The 17,310-nt window shown below is 34.9% G+C and overlaps 1 protein-coding gene across 1 annotated transcript; it reads left to right on the forward strand.

Annotated features, from left to right (window-relative positions):
* Positions 1–6,075: 6,075 nt before the first annotated feature.
* On the forward strand, positions 6,076–8,720 carry LOC124885767. The gene is made up of 5 exons (XM_047394017.1): positions 6,076–6,415; positions 6,830–6,936; positions 7,041–7,103; positions 7,190–7,333; positions 8,364–8,720. Exons 1-5 carry the CDS (start codon positions 6,076–6,078, stop codon positions 8,718–8,720), a joined length of 1,011 nt encoding a protein of 336 aa, XP_047249973.1.
* The last annotated feature ends 8,590 nt before the right edge of the window (positions 8,721–17,310 follow it).

A 17,310-nucleotide genomic window follows, 5' to 3' on the forward strand; every position in this document is an offset into this window, starting at 1 on the left:
AAAGTAAATAACCATATGAAATCTCATGCATATATATATACCATGCTGGGAAAGGAAATCGAGTTTAATATACATTTAAAACCTTTGACTGGTTATGTAGCTTTACCGTCCTAAAACCATCCACGAGCAATATGGGTTCAGCTCCCCTACTGAAAAGGCCCTAGTGAGTGTTAGTCATACGAACCAAAGAATAAAACCTGAGATGACTAGTACTTCTCCAAAAATATAAGTGTGACATGATGCACACAATCCTAAGACCAACCTCACATAGACAAATATGAGTTTCCAATTTTGGTCCCCCCATGACTGCCACCTTTCATTGCTTTGCTAACATATCCCCTTTAAGCCCATATTAAAACCATTCACAGACAACTAACCAATTATTAAGGAGTCCTTTTAATTAAGCATTAACCATTGGTATCATCTTACCAAAACTAGAGCTTACAGAATTATCCATTTATACCTTACCAAATCCATTAAACTAATTTGACTCACAAGCTTCTAATCAAACCAAAACCATGTCCATTATAACACCCTGGGTTTTGACCCTTAAAATATTTACTAGAACTCTGGTCTTTGGATCTAATATGACTCATAGGTACGAGTCGTATGATGGGGTATGAATGGTATGGTCCTATCATATGCTATCTTATGTTGGTTGGTGAGATGGGTTTTAGTTACTGGAATAGATACGACTTAGGGGTATGAGACGTATTGATGGGTATGGATTATTTGGTTTCTTAACTTAATCGTAGACTTGGTTACTTAGGTTGGATCTAAGTACGAATGGCTTACCATGAGCCGTAAGCCAGGGTATAAGTCGTACTATTGACTTGTATGGTCGACAATGTCTAAATCTTTCTTGGGTTTAATATGTTAGGGGTACAAAAAGTTACTAACAGACCAATTTCTGTCACTCATCATAGAAATAGTGACAGAAATAGATAACTCCTCATCTATATTGTAACTCATCTTCACAAGTAAAAATGATGATTTTGTTGGGAACTAGTTGATTAAGAAGTAGGCATACTTCTCAATGTTAACTAATTTAGCATAGGCAGGCTATACCAATATAGTAGCAAGTGCTTATCCTTATCGAAAATGATATGAAGTGACAAAGGACTGGAAGTCCTAAATATTCAACTAGACTTTTATTTTGTTGTTTAAGTTATGTTGTTCCAGTCTGGGTAGCTACCTCTAGAAATATGTGTTTGCAGAATAGAGATCGATCTGTTGCTCTCGTTATCTAGTTACATATTGCATCTATATAAGCCACATATTTGATTTGGTGGGTAACTAAGGGGTACCTTTACATTTGTTGTGTGCCTTATTTTTCAATTTTTGTTTTGCCCTTTGATTAATTGCTTGATCTGATGGGTGACTGGGGGGTACCTTTACATCTGTTGATGGATTTCTCTTAAAAAGATTGGATATTTTTGTTGGTTTTAGAGATATAGTAGTGTAAGTGACATATTTTCAAATATTTATTTGATACACTTTTCTTTCAAGTGCCTTTTTACTGGAAGTTCAAGTAGTGCAATTGTAGATTTGTGGAAAAATAAGTGGAGTATTGTATACAATAAGGTGTGTTTTTGAACTTTCTTTTTGATTTTTCATTTTTCTTGCTATACTTGTTGGATTATGTTTGTAACTTATTTTTGTTATTAAGCATATAACGATAAATTTGTTGGTAAAATAGAAGTATGTATCACTTTTATCTTATTTTTATGGTAAACTAATTTTGTTTACTACTTTGAGCGCATCACTTTGAATAATTTAGTGAAACTTTTAAACTGTCAATTGATCTACTTAATTATGTTTTCTTTGCTAACTAGTTCTTCATATAGAGTCTAATCATAGATTATCAAATTTATTAATATGAATTTCCAACAAGGTTAATTATTAAGACTAATTGTCGCGTTTCTTATTAAGTTGGTTAATTAGCACTGATTATCCTATTTTTTTATTTCAACCTTAATAGAAACATGAATAATCTAGAGCGTGGTAGGATGTATGAGAGTTTAGATGGCCAAGGGACTTTATGCTCTAGTTTTATAATCGGGGTGGATAAATTTATTCAATTCGCATGTTCTCAACAAAATTTCATGAGTTGAGACAAAGTTAGATGTACATGTGCAAAATGTCATAACTATAAATTCGTGGATGTCGAAACTGTTAAATGTCACCTTTATCAATCTGGATTTGTTGAGAACTATTTTATTTTAAAGCATCAAGGGAAAATAAATGGTATAAATTGGACTTCTTATGGTAATGACTTGCATGGTAGTGGTCAACCTGTATTCGAAGAGAATTCATACTGACAAATGATTTTGGATGCAGATGGTCCCAAATTTTATCGGGGTTCAAGTTGGCAATCTTATAGCAATATTGAACCTGAGTCATCTTATCCTTTTGAAAATTCAATGGAGGAAGATCCTAGTCCCGTGTCTAAAAAATTTTATGATTTACTAGATGTTGCTAATACAGAATTATATCCCGGTTCATCCCTCTCTCAACTTCCAGTTGTCTCTTAAATATTAAATATTAAAATAGAGAATAATCTATCGATGAGAGTCTATAACCAGATAATGCAATTGCTTGATACAATTGCTTAAAGTGGCTTTACCTAAAGATAACATAGTACTTGATAGCTATTATCAGACGAAGAAGCTGGTGTGTAGCTTGGGTTTGCCAGTTGAAAAGATTGATTATTGTGAATCAAGATATATGTTTTATTGGGGTGATGTGATTAACACTTTACATCTTGTAAATTTTGTAGCAAACCAAGGTATAAGCATTATGTTGGCTCTCGAAAGAGTAAGTTGTTCCCTCACAAGATAATGTATTGTTTTCCTTTGATTCCAAGATTGCAAAGATTATATGCATCCCACGCTACAGTTGCCGACATAAGATGGCATGGTGACCCTAAAAAAAAGGATGGTGTGATGCTTCATCCATCATATTCTGGGGCTTGGAAGCACTTTAATGAAACTCATCCTTTTTTTGTCGCCAAACCAAGAAATGTCAGGTTGGGGTTATGTACGAATGGTTTTCAACCATTTAGTTAGTCTGGAAGAAAATATTCTTCGTGGCCAGTGATTGTCACTCCATACAATTTACCTCTATGAATGTTCATGAAAGAGGCTTATATGTTTTTAACAATCATTGTTCCAAGTTCGAGCAATCCCAAACATAAAATTGATGTTTTTCTGCAACCCCTAATAAAGGAATTGACCTTGTTGTGGGAGACAGGTGTAGAAGCATTTGAAATCTCAAAAAGGCAATACTTTCTATAATGGCAGCTTTGATGTGGACAATTAGTGACTTTCCAGCATATTCTATGTTATTGGGATGGAGTACTGTGGGTAAATTAGCATGTCCTTATTGTATAGAGGAAACACAATCCTTTAGATTACAATATGGAAGAAAAAAATCCTGGTTTGATTTCCACAGAATACTCCTTAACCAGCATCACCCATTTAGGAAAGATCGAAAGAACTTTTTTAAAGGCCAAACTGTCAAAAGATCCCCACCAACATATAGAATAATTTGGGAAAAGAAATGTAATTTGTAATTTGGGGATAAAAAATGTAACAGCATATTCTAACTCTTTTACATGTCCAACCACCAATACATTTCTTACCTAAACAAAATTACATGTAATTTGCACCTTTCCTCTATAAGGTAATACCAAAATTGGTTGCACTAGGCCCTTTCTCTGACCATCAACAAATGCTATTTTGGACCAAATTAGGGATAATAAATATAATAGAGTTAGATGCAGAACAAGTTAATAAAATAATATATAAGACATATGGTTGGAAAAAATGAAGCATCTTTTGGGATTTGCCATACTGGAGTTCTAACATGATATAACATAATCTTGATGTGATGCATTTTGAGAAAACTTTTTTGATAATGTATTTAACACTGTTCTTAATTTTGATGACAAAACCAAAGACAATTCATTATCACGTCTAGATACGGCAAAGTATTATGATCGACCTCAATTAGGAAAGGATAGTAATGGACAATATCCAAAAGCTATTTATACATTATACAAGGAAGCAAGAGCTATCTTGTTTAATTGGGTGAAAGGTTTAAAATTTCCAGATAGGTATGTTTCAAATTTGGGTAGGTTTCTAGACACAAAAGTGAAAAGGTTATTTGGTATAAAGAGTAATGATTGTCATGTGTTCATGCAATGACTAATGCCTATTACTTTACATAAACTACTTCCTAGTAATGTGTGGCAGGCACTTATAGAATTGATCTTACTTTGACCACTCTACGAGTGGATAATATGGTGCGATTAGAGAGAGATATTCCATAAATTTTGTGAAAGTTAGAATGTATATTTCCTCCTGGGTTCTTTGACTCAATGGAACATCTTCCTGTGCACCTACCATATGAAGCAAGGATTGCTCGACCTATGCAATATCGATGGATGTATCCTTTTGTAAGGTAAATGTGAAACTCTATGTCAAACTTGTGATGTTTAATTAATACATAACCCTCCAAACATAATGTTCCATCTTTTTTTGTATATAGGTATTTGGAAACTCTTAAAAAGATGATTGGGAATAAAGCTAGTGTTGAGGGTTCCATTTGTGAAGCGTACTTGATAATGGAGTCAACACAATTATTTTCTCATTATTTCGAACCTCATGGCATATCACGAAATCATAATATAGATCGTAATAATGATGGTGGTGTTGTGGAAGATCTTAAAGGAAATCTTTCAATATTCTCCCATCTAGGTCGACTTTGGGGAGAAGTTAAAAAAAAAAGATTTAACCTTCGATGAAATCAAGGCGGCCCAAACTTATATTTTACTAAATTGTGAGGAGGTTGAACCATTTGTGAGGTAACCAAATTCTCTTAATAATAATAAAAAATATTCTTATACCATGACTTCTCTTATTTAAATTATTTTGTTGTAATGAAGTATGTACCTGCAATGTTTGGAAGAAGAATTTCTGAATCTCTCTCAAAGTGAAATAGACGAGAGCCTTGAAGAAAATTTTGCTATATGGTTCAAGGAATATATAAGATTTAAATAAATATTAACTTTCATATGATGCATGTACATAAATTGGCTTCTCAAATTTAACTAAATCTTTGATTTTTTTAAATAGGCTCGGTGCAATCCCATTAAAAATAAATACTTGTGTAGTCTTGTTCATGGACCATTAATAGGAGCTACATGCCATTCAATATATTTTGTTAATAGATATAAATTTCACACAAAATATCATGGTAGTGTGAGATCAACAATGAATAGTGGAGTTTGTATCTCGGATCCAAATTTTAGGGATTATTATGGGCGGATAAAAGAGATTATACAAGTGAAATACCGTGAAGTACCTTTAAAGCAAACTGTGTTATTCAAATACGAATGGTTTGACCCAACAATAAATATTGGTGTTAAGAAGCATGATCGGTACAAATTGATTGATATTAACCATCGTCGTCGGTATGAAAAGTATGAGCCTTTTATTCTTGCAATACAAGCAACTCAAGTATGTTATATACCTTATCCAAGCAAGAAAAGGGACAAGGATGATTGGCTAGCTGTATTGAAGTTCAAACCTTGAAATGTTATTAAATTATCAGTTGAGGAAGTGGTGAAAACTTTAGAACTAAATGTTCCTTTTCAAGTTTAAGAAGTTGAAGTCCATGAGATAGATATGTCTATTTCTATTGATGGAGATATTCTATTGCATGATCCAAATGGGGGTGTACTTGAAATGAATAAACCTCTTAATGATGGTTTATTTGAAGAGCATCATGAAATCCAAGATGGATCTACATAAGAAGAATATGAAACTGAGGAAACTGAGGAGGAGGATGAAGAGAAAGAGTTTGAAGAAGACATAGATAGTGACTAGAGCTTGTTAAAAATCTGCTATTTTAGGTTTGTTGTGTTTTGTTTTTACTATTTTTTTCTCCAAAATATTATTATTTTCTTAGTTTTTGATTTCCTTTTAATAATTTATTAGTTTTTCATATCACATCATTTTAATTTGGTTTTTAATAGTAATGATCTAACGACACCATTATTTTGTTTTAGATATGACTCAAGGTGGATATCATTTAGGCAAGTCCTCAGGTAGGAGTAAGACTGCTAATCATGAAAATATTCCTTCTATTCCAACTCCAGTGATTGAACAGGATGATACAAGTTTCATCCCTAGCAGTATGCCAATCGATCAAACACTACTACTTAATAGTACGCCGTCGGATCAAATATTGCGACAAAGAAGTACCCTAGTCATTCCTGAGACATCTTCTATTTCACCTAACCAAAGCAGCCCAACAGGCCAGAATATGAATGCTCAAAGCAACACAGCAGTTGAAGCAACATCTAGTCAGAGAAATGTATCTGTTTTAGGTGATTCCAGTTGTACCAATGGTCAGGCCCTTATTTTTTTAACTTCTTTAGGGTTAGTACTTACTACTTATTTTTTATATATATTAGGGAATGATATCGTAAATGTTTTTGCTGTCTATTGGTCATTATTAGTTGATAATCAATGCCATGGTCAAAGATTCTACTCCTAATTTTTAAGCTATACTCATGCATATTTTTGTTAAGCATATAGATATTGAGACTGGTGTGGTTGATCTACATTTTATAGCTAAAGTAATTCCTTAGTGGAAGTACAAAAAGAAAAATGTTAAGAGATGTATACATAACATGTCAAAGTCATTCAATTTTGATTTACATGTGTTAGTTAAGATAAACTTCCTAAATAGCTTTTGGGTTTGCTATTTTTGTACACAAATATTGTGTAGTGTTATTGGTATTAGATTTGATGTTGTACAGGTTGGAACCTTCTTCCAAATGCTCCAGTTCCACTACATTGTCTTTCAAAAGTAAAGTTGATCCCAAAGGGATCAACTGAAAAGGTGTCTCAAAAGATGTCAAAGATGGTTATTTTGGAGAATTCAAGGTATGTTTTTTAAAATCATAATCGATAGCAATTGTTTGAGTTTGCAGCTAACACTTAATTATATTACTTTAAACTGTATTTCAGAAGAATTTCTATTGGGATACTTTTGTTAGTGAAGTTGTGGTGAAGCAACAATGGTCGAAGAAGGTTGCATTATGCTATAAGAATTTAATTTCTAATATAAAAAACGTAGAGCTATAGTTCAACCAGAATTTGTAAATGGCCATGTGCAGGAAAAGTGGATGGAACTTTGGAAAAGTTATGACTGTGTTAAGAAGTCCGAGATAAATTCAAAGAACCATTATGGTGGATGTGAAGTAGCTGTTGGGACACACATATGTGTCTCTATCACAGCTGGAGAGTACCGGAAGAAACTTGTAAGTATAAATTTCATGAATGGTTTTTCAACATTGATGAGTATTGGTGATTATTGATGAGTATTAATGATTGTAATAATATAATGAGTATTGGGGATTGTGTGTTTTATGTTGTTAGTCTGTGATGGAGATTATTTGGTTTGTTGGTGGCAATTGATAGTGTTGGTAGAGATGATTAATTTTTTTTATATTAGCGTGTGGTTATAGCTAGTTGTTGAGGTTGCCAGTGATGGTTATCATAACTAGCTAGAGGTAAAGAACTTAGTTTACATGATAGATTTTGGTTGTTGCTATGCTAGTTTTTTCTTATTCTTTTGGTGCTATATGTGATGCTTTGGTCTGCTACTATGTACCTGGAAATTGTTGATTAGTTTCCAGTCATTTCTTCTCCATTTTAGTAGCGATGGTTGTGTCTAAAGTGCATAGCAAGTAGTTATCTGTGGTGCTATTTTGTTTGGGCTGCTGCTATGCTTGTTTTTCCTCTATTTGTTGCTATTGTATATGTCAAGAAGCTACTTCTATATTTCCTGCAAGAAGTTGGGGCAAGTTTCTCTTTCTTTTTTCTCTTTGTTTTGCTGCTATATTTCCTGCAAGTTTCTCTTTCTTTTTTCTCTTTGTTTTGCTGCTATGCCAAGAAGTTTGGTGACATTTTCTTGCTTAGAATAGGGAAAATAAACTTGGTGGTTGTGTCATGAATGGGGCAAAGAAACTTGGTATGTATATGGTGAGCATTGGAGGAAAATGAGAAGAATTATGACTATATTTTTTTGGTTTGCTGCTATGTACGTTGGTCTAATTTCTAAATACCTGAAAATTCTATATAGGCTCTTAAAATAGGTCGATATCCAACTCTAAGTGAGTTATATTTGCACGTCCATACACATAATCATGATGAAAAATATTTAGTTGGTGAGCGTTCCCGACTTCTACATGGAAGTCCATAATTTATATCTAATGATATGATACTCTTCTCTTATTTTTTTGTATTGACATGAACTTGAGTCTATTTTAATAACTCCACTTGTTACAGGAAAAGTATGAAGAAATTGTATGGAAAAAATTACAGCACAAATCTAAAATTGATCAATTGGAAACATATTATGAAGTTGCGGGAGGAGCAAAGAAGAAAAGATTATTTAGTCTTGGGTCTGAAGCTAACAGTTACTTTGGGAAAAAACTTTGTGCCTGTAAAGCGTCCACATCATTAGTATCACCTTCGGTTTCTTTACCAACAAAAAATTTGGAGTTTGTGAAGCAATTGATTTCGACACTTACTACTCATTTTCTTTCAGTAGTTATTGAGCATGTTGGTGGTATTAGGGTGCAAGAAGGGGCCGTGCTTGATCCTCCTCCTACTAATAATGATGATGACGACGTTGATTCCTAGATTCAAGGTATTCGTATTCCTTGATCATTGCATTAATTTTTAATAGACTATTTTGTGTGGAAGTACAAAACATTTTTGTATTAACAAATACTAATTTTGATGGATGTTGGTTTAACATTAGTTTATGTGTGACAATATACTTGAAATTGTGGGTGTTTGGACACAATTATTGTGCATTTTGCTATCTATATGAATGTTGGTTATTTTAATCATTCTATAATTTACGTGTTTTAATTATTTTCTTACAAAATTATTAGCGACAAAAATTAGTGATTAACATTTGTCATTGCTACTGAAAAACTTTAGGAACGAATAAATTAAGTTGCTAAAGACAACTGTATTAGAGACACAAAATTAGTGACTAACTTTTGTCATTGCTACTGAAAAACTTTAGCGATGGATAAATTTGGTCGCTAAAGATGGCTACTCAGTCGACCAAACTATATTGCAATAGATCAGCGACAAAATATTCAGTCACAAATTTAGCCACGACGAAAATAAATTTTGGGAATAGCAACGCTATAGCAATGGAATAATCTGTCAGTAACAGCAACAACCGAAATACTTCATCACTAAGGGGTCACAAATTTTGTGATGGAAATCAATTTTTCATCGCTATGAAGCTAGCAACAAGCAATATAGTGATAGAAGACAATCTGTTGCTATTCCATCACTATTTCTCTTTAGTGATGGATTTTCATATGGTAATGACGAAATGTGTGTGTCGCTAAATGCTATTTTTTTGGTAGTGTTTTATGAAATAAGAAATTCATATTAGCATCTAGGATAGGGATGTACATAGATACCTTATTTGATTCAAATGTAAGATGATAGCTTTAAAGAACTTAATTGGATTATTACATCCCCGCTCAATGATGTAGTTTTAATGTCCAAATTAGGTAAACGGTTAGAGGTTGGGAGACCATGATCATTGTATTTAACTCTACAAATCTACAACCAAGATAAGCAATTTAACAAATGAAGTTCAATAACGTGGTATGATTGTTCGAAGTTCTTTAACCCTGGGATTTACCCCATTGATTGTTTCAAGACCTTTATTTTACGCATTGTTTTCTTTACTTTATTTTAAGTGTGGGATAGGGAAATTCCCAAATTTTGGGCTCAATTTAAAAAAAAATGTAAGATATTCGTGTTGGTGCAATTTTTTATTATATGGTGTAAGTGTTTTAGTTGTAAAGGCATGTTGATTGTGCGAATTACTACTTTTGAGACTCCTGGGCTTAATTTTGTGACTCGTGTACTTGTGGCTTAAATTTGAATTCATGTTATTATTTGGTTGAGTCTATGATAGTCTTATGTGAGTTGAGTATGTGCCGTGTGTGTGAGGTGTTTTATATTCCTTGTTGCATGTGATGTCTAAAACTTGTTCGGTGTGTGTAAAAAGAGAAATAAAGAATGTGAGTTTAGGAGATGATTTAGGCATTTCTTTGATAGCCTTGTTTTGTACCGTCTTTCTGACCTACCCATGGTGCACAATCCTAGTAAGCCCCATTGAGCCTTTAGTTTTTTCTTTGGCAGCCTCATAAGTAACCTAATTCCTTCTTTGATAGACCTTAATTTTCTCTAAAAGCTCTTAAGTGCTTTAGTATAAATTAATTGAGTAAAGAGTGTGAAATTGAAGAAGAAAAGGTGAAATTGAAGCCCCAAAGGAATAGTTATTGGTCTTTAAAATTGATATGATATGGTTGGGAGTGAAAAATAAAATTTGTTCTATACTTTGAATCATGAATAAATAGAAAAATCCTCCCACCATAGTGTATGTAAATAAGCTTAATTAGATGGAGTAAAAAAAGAAAGGGGTAGACAAAATTGGTGTAATTTGGTTGTTGGAGATTGGTTTTAATTGTAAAAAGTGATGTATTAAAGTGCTTAGGGAAGATAGTCACTATTAAGCCAAACTAGTTCCTACCCGTCCCTTAGCCTACATTACAACCCAGATGAGACCTAATTGATCCTAAATTCATCATTCTAATATTAGTGGAGCACTACACTAAGGGAAAGCCTATGGTTCATTATGTGTAACTTATGAATTCATTGTGAGAGTGAGCGTAAATTGATTCTTGTACCCATTGATTTATAATTTGTATTTATATAAGTGATTATGCGTAACTCTCTTGTTGTGAGGGCACATGTTTGATGAATGTGAGTGATTTGTAATAATGTCTTGTATTGAGCAATTAGCACGAGTTTTCCAACTTGGTGAGCCAATTCTTGAGACTGAGATGTTTTGAAGTAGGATTCTTGAGCTTTTAATTGTGTATGTAACATGCTAAGTAAAGAAACTTGCATTTTGTGTAATCATTGTAGTACTAGCTTAAATGTCTTACCTGTAGTGGAAGTGTGGAGTCTATTCAGTTCATAATATTTATAATAAAGAATTGTTCGAGGACGAACAAGGCTTTAAGTATGGGGTGGTGATGTTGGGTGTATTTATGCATTCTAGCGTTACTATTCTAGCCTATTTAGCCTTATTTTGAGGATGATTCATGTTCTTAATGTGTTGATAATGAGATAAATATGCATCTAAGTGTCCATTTATGTGTTTACAATGTTTAATGGTGTTTTCACATGAGTTTTGATTCAAATTGATCATTTGGAATTCAACCGAGAAAACTAGTGTGACTAGCTTGAGCTAGGTGTTTGTCTAGTCTATCATGTTGGGTTCTAATGTGTTTAATGAGTTCTTAATATTGTTATTGTGTATTTATATGTGAAATAACTTGGTTATAATTTTCAAGGGTCAATTGGATCAATATAAGAGTCAAAACAATAAGCTTAAGATCAATATGGGCAAGCCTAGTCTTAGATCGTGTTTCTAGTTCACCGTCTTGGATGTTGTGTTGTTTTGAGCTCTAAATTGTTGTGTCTAATGCTATAGGATGCTTGGTGAATGAATTATGATGATATATAAAGGATATACAAGCTTCAAATCAAGTGGAAACAACTCAAAAAGGCTCAGAATGGATCAACGAAGCATAATACACAAACTTGACGCCATTTGGATACCTGGAATGTCCAAGGCACGTGAGGACTTTGGGAATGTCCTATTGACCCGTGCAACACAGCAAATTTCAGAAAGGGCCCAAAACAGTGACCCACCACCGCTATATGGTCCTAATAGCGATGAAGGAGGCATCGCATCGCAGTAATAAGCCAATCGGCAATTGTCAACTTTCAGAATCTCACCGCAATTACACTATTTCGTAGACAAATAGAGATGAGCATTAAAAGTGGGAAATTATGCCCAGCTAGAAAATAACAACATGGAAACCTAATCCCATTCGGTTTATGACTTGTCTACTATAAATATAATGTCTTAAATTCCGTTTTGGACATCTTGGAAGACCCTAGATCAACTTGGAAATCATTGGAGGCTACCACAACTTCTTTTTAGGTTTTTATTATTTAATTTATCTTTCTTTTATGGTTTTAATCATTCATACAATTAGTTGGATGTTGATTATATCTATGAGTGGCTAAAAACTCCCTTTCCGAGGTTAAAGCCAAGAGCATGAGTACTATTATTTTGAATTAATTTTGTTTAATTTTTTTATTATTATTGGTTATTTGTTTATTCTTGATTTAACTATTTGATGGATTAATCACCCGAAAAATACATTTATTGTCATCCTTGTATTCTCAGGATAAGGAATAAGGAGATAGAACATGGGAATGAACAAAGTATGGTTTGTATTATTTTATGAAATAAGGAATTCAAATTAGCGTCTAGGACAGGGATGTACTTAGATGTCTTACTTGATTCAAACGTAGGATGATATCTTTAAAGAACTTAATTGGATTATTACATCCCTGCTCAATAATGTAGTTGTAATGTCTAAATTAGGTAAATAGTTAGAGGTTGGGAGACCATGATTATTGCATTTAACCCTACGAATCTACAACCAAGATAAGCAATTTAATGAATGAAGTTTAATAACGTGGTATGACTACTTGAAGTACTTTAACACTGGGCTTTACTCCATTGATTATTTCAAAACCTTTATTTTATGCATTTTTTCCTTTACTTTGTTTTACAAATATTCAAAACCCTATTTTGGCTATGCTTGCATCAATTTAATCTAAATTATAAACTACAATCAAATAGTTATGAGATCAAGTCCCTGTGGGATCAATACTTGGCTTTCTTTAAGGTCACTTTACTACTTGATAGACCATGTACACTTGTGTGTTCGCTTGGGCACTATCAATTTCCCATTCGAATTTTATTACTCTTTTGGTTAGAGGTTTTGTGGTACTACTATGGGCTGGAATAGGCGGTATTGGTATTTGTGTAGTCCTTGGCATTAAAATAAGATGGTGGGTTGACATCTTTGGACATAATTTCTCATTGTTCTATCGTGTTTTATTTTGAGATTAATTATATTATGTTTTGGAACTTATTTTGTTATGGCCTGGTTTATAGCCTTTGGAATAATTTGGTACGGTTGGACGGTTAGGCGGTTAGGCAGTTGGTGTAGGATAGTTGGACTCAGTTGGGTTAGTCAAGGTTGTGAACCTATCCCAGAGTCTTCATGTGAGCTATTACACTCTCTTTTTATTTGCTCAAAATTCAACCAAATCAGGATAGGCGGTTGGAATTTGGGTTGGGTAACGGGGGTGGTCTCTATCCCGATAGAACCTGGGATGCCTATTAAGACAAGGCCCCCGGTCGGGTCATGTCAAGTTAATATCAAAGCCTAGGTTCATGTTCAATCAGGAGTTCACAAAGCCGTGTCGAGTAGAGTATCTTTTAGGGGTGTGTAGCATGTCACACTCATAAGAAAGAGACTACAAGGCATTTAGGAATGTCTCACTTTCTTGGTATTCAATTTTTAAGATTGGAGTATCAGTCCTGGAATCTTCTTTAATCCTTATTTGTTCGTCTTTCAGATCATGCCTCTTAGATCTGAAACACAAGAAAATTCTTTTATTCCATTTGGGGTAATGCTGAAGGGGTGTATCCTACTTTGGGGTTCATCTTCGATCTGGCAGTCCTATCCCTGATAGTTTTGGAGTTCCACTGGGGTCTACTGTCCTCCTCAAGGCGAGGTGACTAATGCAAAATTTTTTCAGCCTATTTATGTTATTTCTCGGATGGTCATTGCTCAGGTTTAGTGAGGTGCGACTGGTTCTTTGTCTGCTGAGGCCACAAGGGTTAGCCAATTTATAAAGATGGGTCCTCCTATTTTTTTGGATTGAAGATGGAAGAAGGTCCATGAGGATTTTTTGATAAAATAGAAAAGATATTTCGGGTGATGCAGGCTACCAATGTGAAGGGATATGCTTTGCAGCTTATCAGCTCAAAGATGTTGCATATCAATGGTATAAAGAGTAGGATAGGGATAGGGGTGATATGGAAGAATCATTCTTGTGGGATATTTTTTCTAAGGACTTCTTAGATTATTTTTTTCCCCAAGAGTTAAGGGAAGCAAAGATGGAAGAGTTTGTGAACCTCAAGTAGGGAAGGATGTCTGTCAAGGAATATGCCTTAAAGTTTCACCAATTGTTAAGGTATGATCCCAATTTAGTAGCTGACATACAGGCAAGAATGAGGAAGTTCTCCTCTGGGTTAATCAAGTTTTCATTTTGGAGAGCAAGAATATATTGATGATTAAAGATATAGCATCTCTCGATTGACTATTCATATAAAGTAAGTGAAGAATGAAAAGAGAAAGCAGATGGAGCTTGGAGATAGACAGAGTAAGAGGAGTAGGTTTTTTTACCAGGGAGGTGCTCAGTCTCAGGGTGGTCAGGATGGTGGCAAATGGCAGAAAAAGAAGTGGGGGAATTCTAGTTCCTTCTCTTCTTTTAGTGATCCTTATCAGACGGGCGACAAGCATTATTCAGGTGGTGATAATTTTTAGGTATAGGGTACCCAATATCAAGCAATAGAGGTCAGTTAGTATTTTTATGCCATCCTTGTCGGTTCTGTAGTCGTCCTCATTGAGGTTATTGTGATAAAATAAGGGGAAATTCTTTAAGTGTGGCCAGGCAGTCCAACGGCTCAGGGATTTTCAAATTAATAAGGTTGTTATGGGGTCGACTAAGATTCATATGGCTTCATCTTCTGCTCCTACACCTGGTGGTGTTGTATTTACTTTTGTTACTACTCTTGTTCTAGTATTGGTCAGAATAAGTTGTGTTCTTTGGCGTCCTGATAGGAATCCGAGGCGTCACTTGATGTCATTACTGGTACATTACAATTTTTTTCTTATGACGTGTATTTCTTACTTGATCTGGGGTCCACTCTCTCCTATGTGAATCCTTATATGGTTGTATCTTTTGGTTTTGATCCGAAAGTTATTTCGAATCCTTTTTCTATTTCTACCTCAGTAGGTGACTCAGTTATTGCTATGAGAGTCTATAGGGTGTGTGTGGTATCTGTGGGTGGAAAGCAAACCTTAGTGTATTTCAATGTTATTCTAGGTATGGATTGGTTGCACTTCTATTACGTGTCCTTGGATTGTCAGACCTATTGGGTTATCTCTAGGTTCCCTGGTGAGCCAATTATAGAATGGAAGGGTGGTTCTTTAGCTCCTAGGGGGAGATTTATTTCATATCTTAGAGCACGGAGGATAATCTCCAAAGGTTGTCTTTATTACATGGTCTGGGTTAAAAATTCTAACTCGCAAGGTCCTTCTTTCCCGTCAGTTCTAGTGGTTAATAAGTTTCCAGAGGTTTTTTTGGATAATCTTCCTGGGGTTCCTCTAGATAGGGAAATCAAGTTTGGTATTGATCTAGTTCTGAACACTCATCCAATTCATATTTCTTTGTATAGAATGGCTCCGACTGACTTGAGAAAACTCAAGAAGCAACTTAAGGATCTTCTGGATAAGGGGTTTATTCGTCCTAGTGTAACTCGGTGGGGTGCACCGGTGTTGTTTGTCAGCAAGAAGGATGGTTCCCTTCGGATGTGCATTGACTATAGGCAATTAAACAAGGTGACAATCAAGAACAAATATCCTCTTCTAAGGATGGATGATCTATTTAACCAGTTGCAAGTTGCCATGTTCTTTTCTAAGATAGATCTTCGGTCTGGGTACCATAAGCTAAAGATTAAGGTGGTGGATATTCGTAAGATAGCTTTTCGTACTTTATGCGCACTTTGAGTTTTTGGTAATGTCATTTGGGTTGACTAATGCTCCGACGGTATTTATGGATCTAATGAACAGGGTTTTTCATTAGTATTTGGATCTGTTTATTATTGTGTTTATTGATGACATTCTGGTTTATTCAAAGAGTGAGGTAGATCATGCTAATCACCTCCATGTGGTGTTGCACACCTTAAAAGAACAAAAGTGGTATGCCAAGTCCTCTAAATATGAGTTTTGGTTGAATGTTATAACTTTCTGGGGTCACATTATTTTTAGTGAGGGGATTATAGTGGATCCGCAAAAGTTTGTTGTGTTGAAGAAGTGGCCTAGACCCATAACTCTCTGATATTCGAATTTTTTTGGGTTTAGCTGGGTATTATAGGAAGTTTGTGGAAAGCTTTTCATTTATGGCTGCTCCTTTGACTAAGTTGACTCAGAAGAAGTTTAAGCTTTCTTGGTCGGATGCTTATAAAGGGAGTTTTGAGAAGTTGAAGGATAAGCTAACTTTGGCTCCAATTCTGACCTTATCAGAAGGCAATGATGGGTTTGTGGTTTATTATTATGCATTCGGGTAGGGCTTAGTTGTGTATTGATGCAACATGAGAAGGTGATTGCCTATGCTTTTGGGCAGTTGAAAGTACATAAAAGGAATTATCCTACTCATAATTTGAAGTTGTTGGCGGTTGTGTGTGCTTTGAAAATATGGTGGCATTATTTGTATGGTGTTCACATAGATATCTTTTCTGATCATAAGAGTCTACAATATGTGTTCACTCAGAAGGAGCTTAATCTCAGGCAGAGGAGATGGCTTGAGCTTCTCAAGGACTACGATATGAGTCTTCACTACCACCCAGGTAAAGTTAACGTGGTTGTTGATGCACTTAGCAGGTTATCCATGGGGAGTTTGGCTCATGTGGAGAAAGAAAATCGAGAATTAGTGAAGGATATTCACTGTTTGGCCTACCTTTGAGTTTGCCTCTTGGACTTCAAAAATGGTGGTGTGATGGTCCAAGAAGTGGTTCGATCGTCTCTTGGTGCGGAGATTAAAGAGAAGCAAGTGCTAAACCCTGTCTTGATGAAAATCAAGAGTGACGTTGGTAGGAAAAAGGTAGTGGCGTTTGAGATCAGTGGTGATAGTACTTTACGGTACCAAGGGAGGTTGTGTGTTCCTGATGTCAATAGATTACACAAAGAATTTTGGCTGAGGCATATGAATCACGCTATGTTGTTCATCCCGGCTCGACAAAGATGTATCATGATCTCCTATTGGTTGGTTAGAGCTTGGGAAGATGGATATGTTTGGTCCCGACTTAGTTTACTAGGCTATTGCGAAGGTGAAGGTGATCCAAGATAGGCTTAAGGCGGCCCCACGTTACGAAAGTCCTATCTAGATGTTAGGCGTGGAGACTTGGAGTTTGTGGTTAGGGATAAGGCTTTCCTCAAGGTATCTCCCATGAAGAAAGTAATGTGATTTG

Source organism: Capsicum annuum, chromosome 7 (assembly GCF_002878395.1).
Source record: "Capsicum annuum cultivar UCD-10X-F1 chromosome 7, UCD10Xv1.1, whole genome shotgun sequence".
Classification (NCBI taxonomy): Eukaryota; Viridiplantae; Streptophyta; class Magnoliopsida; order Solanales; family Solanaceae; genus Capsicum; species Capsicum annuum.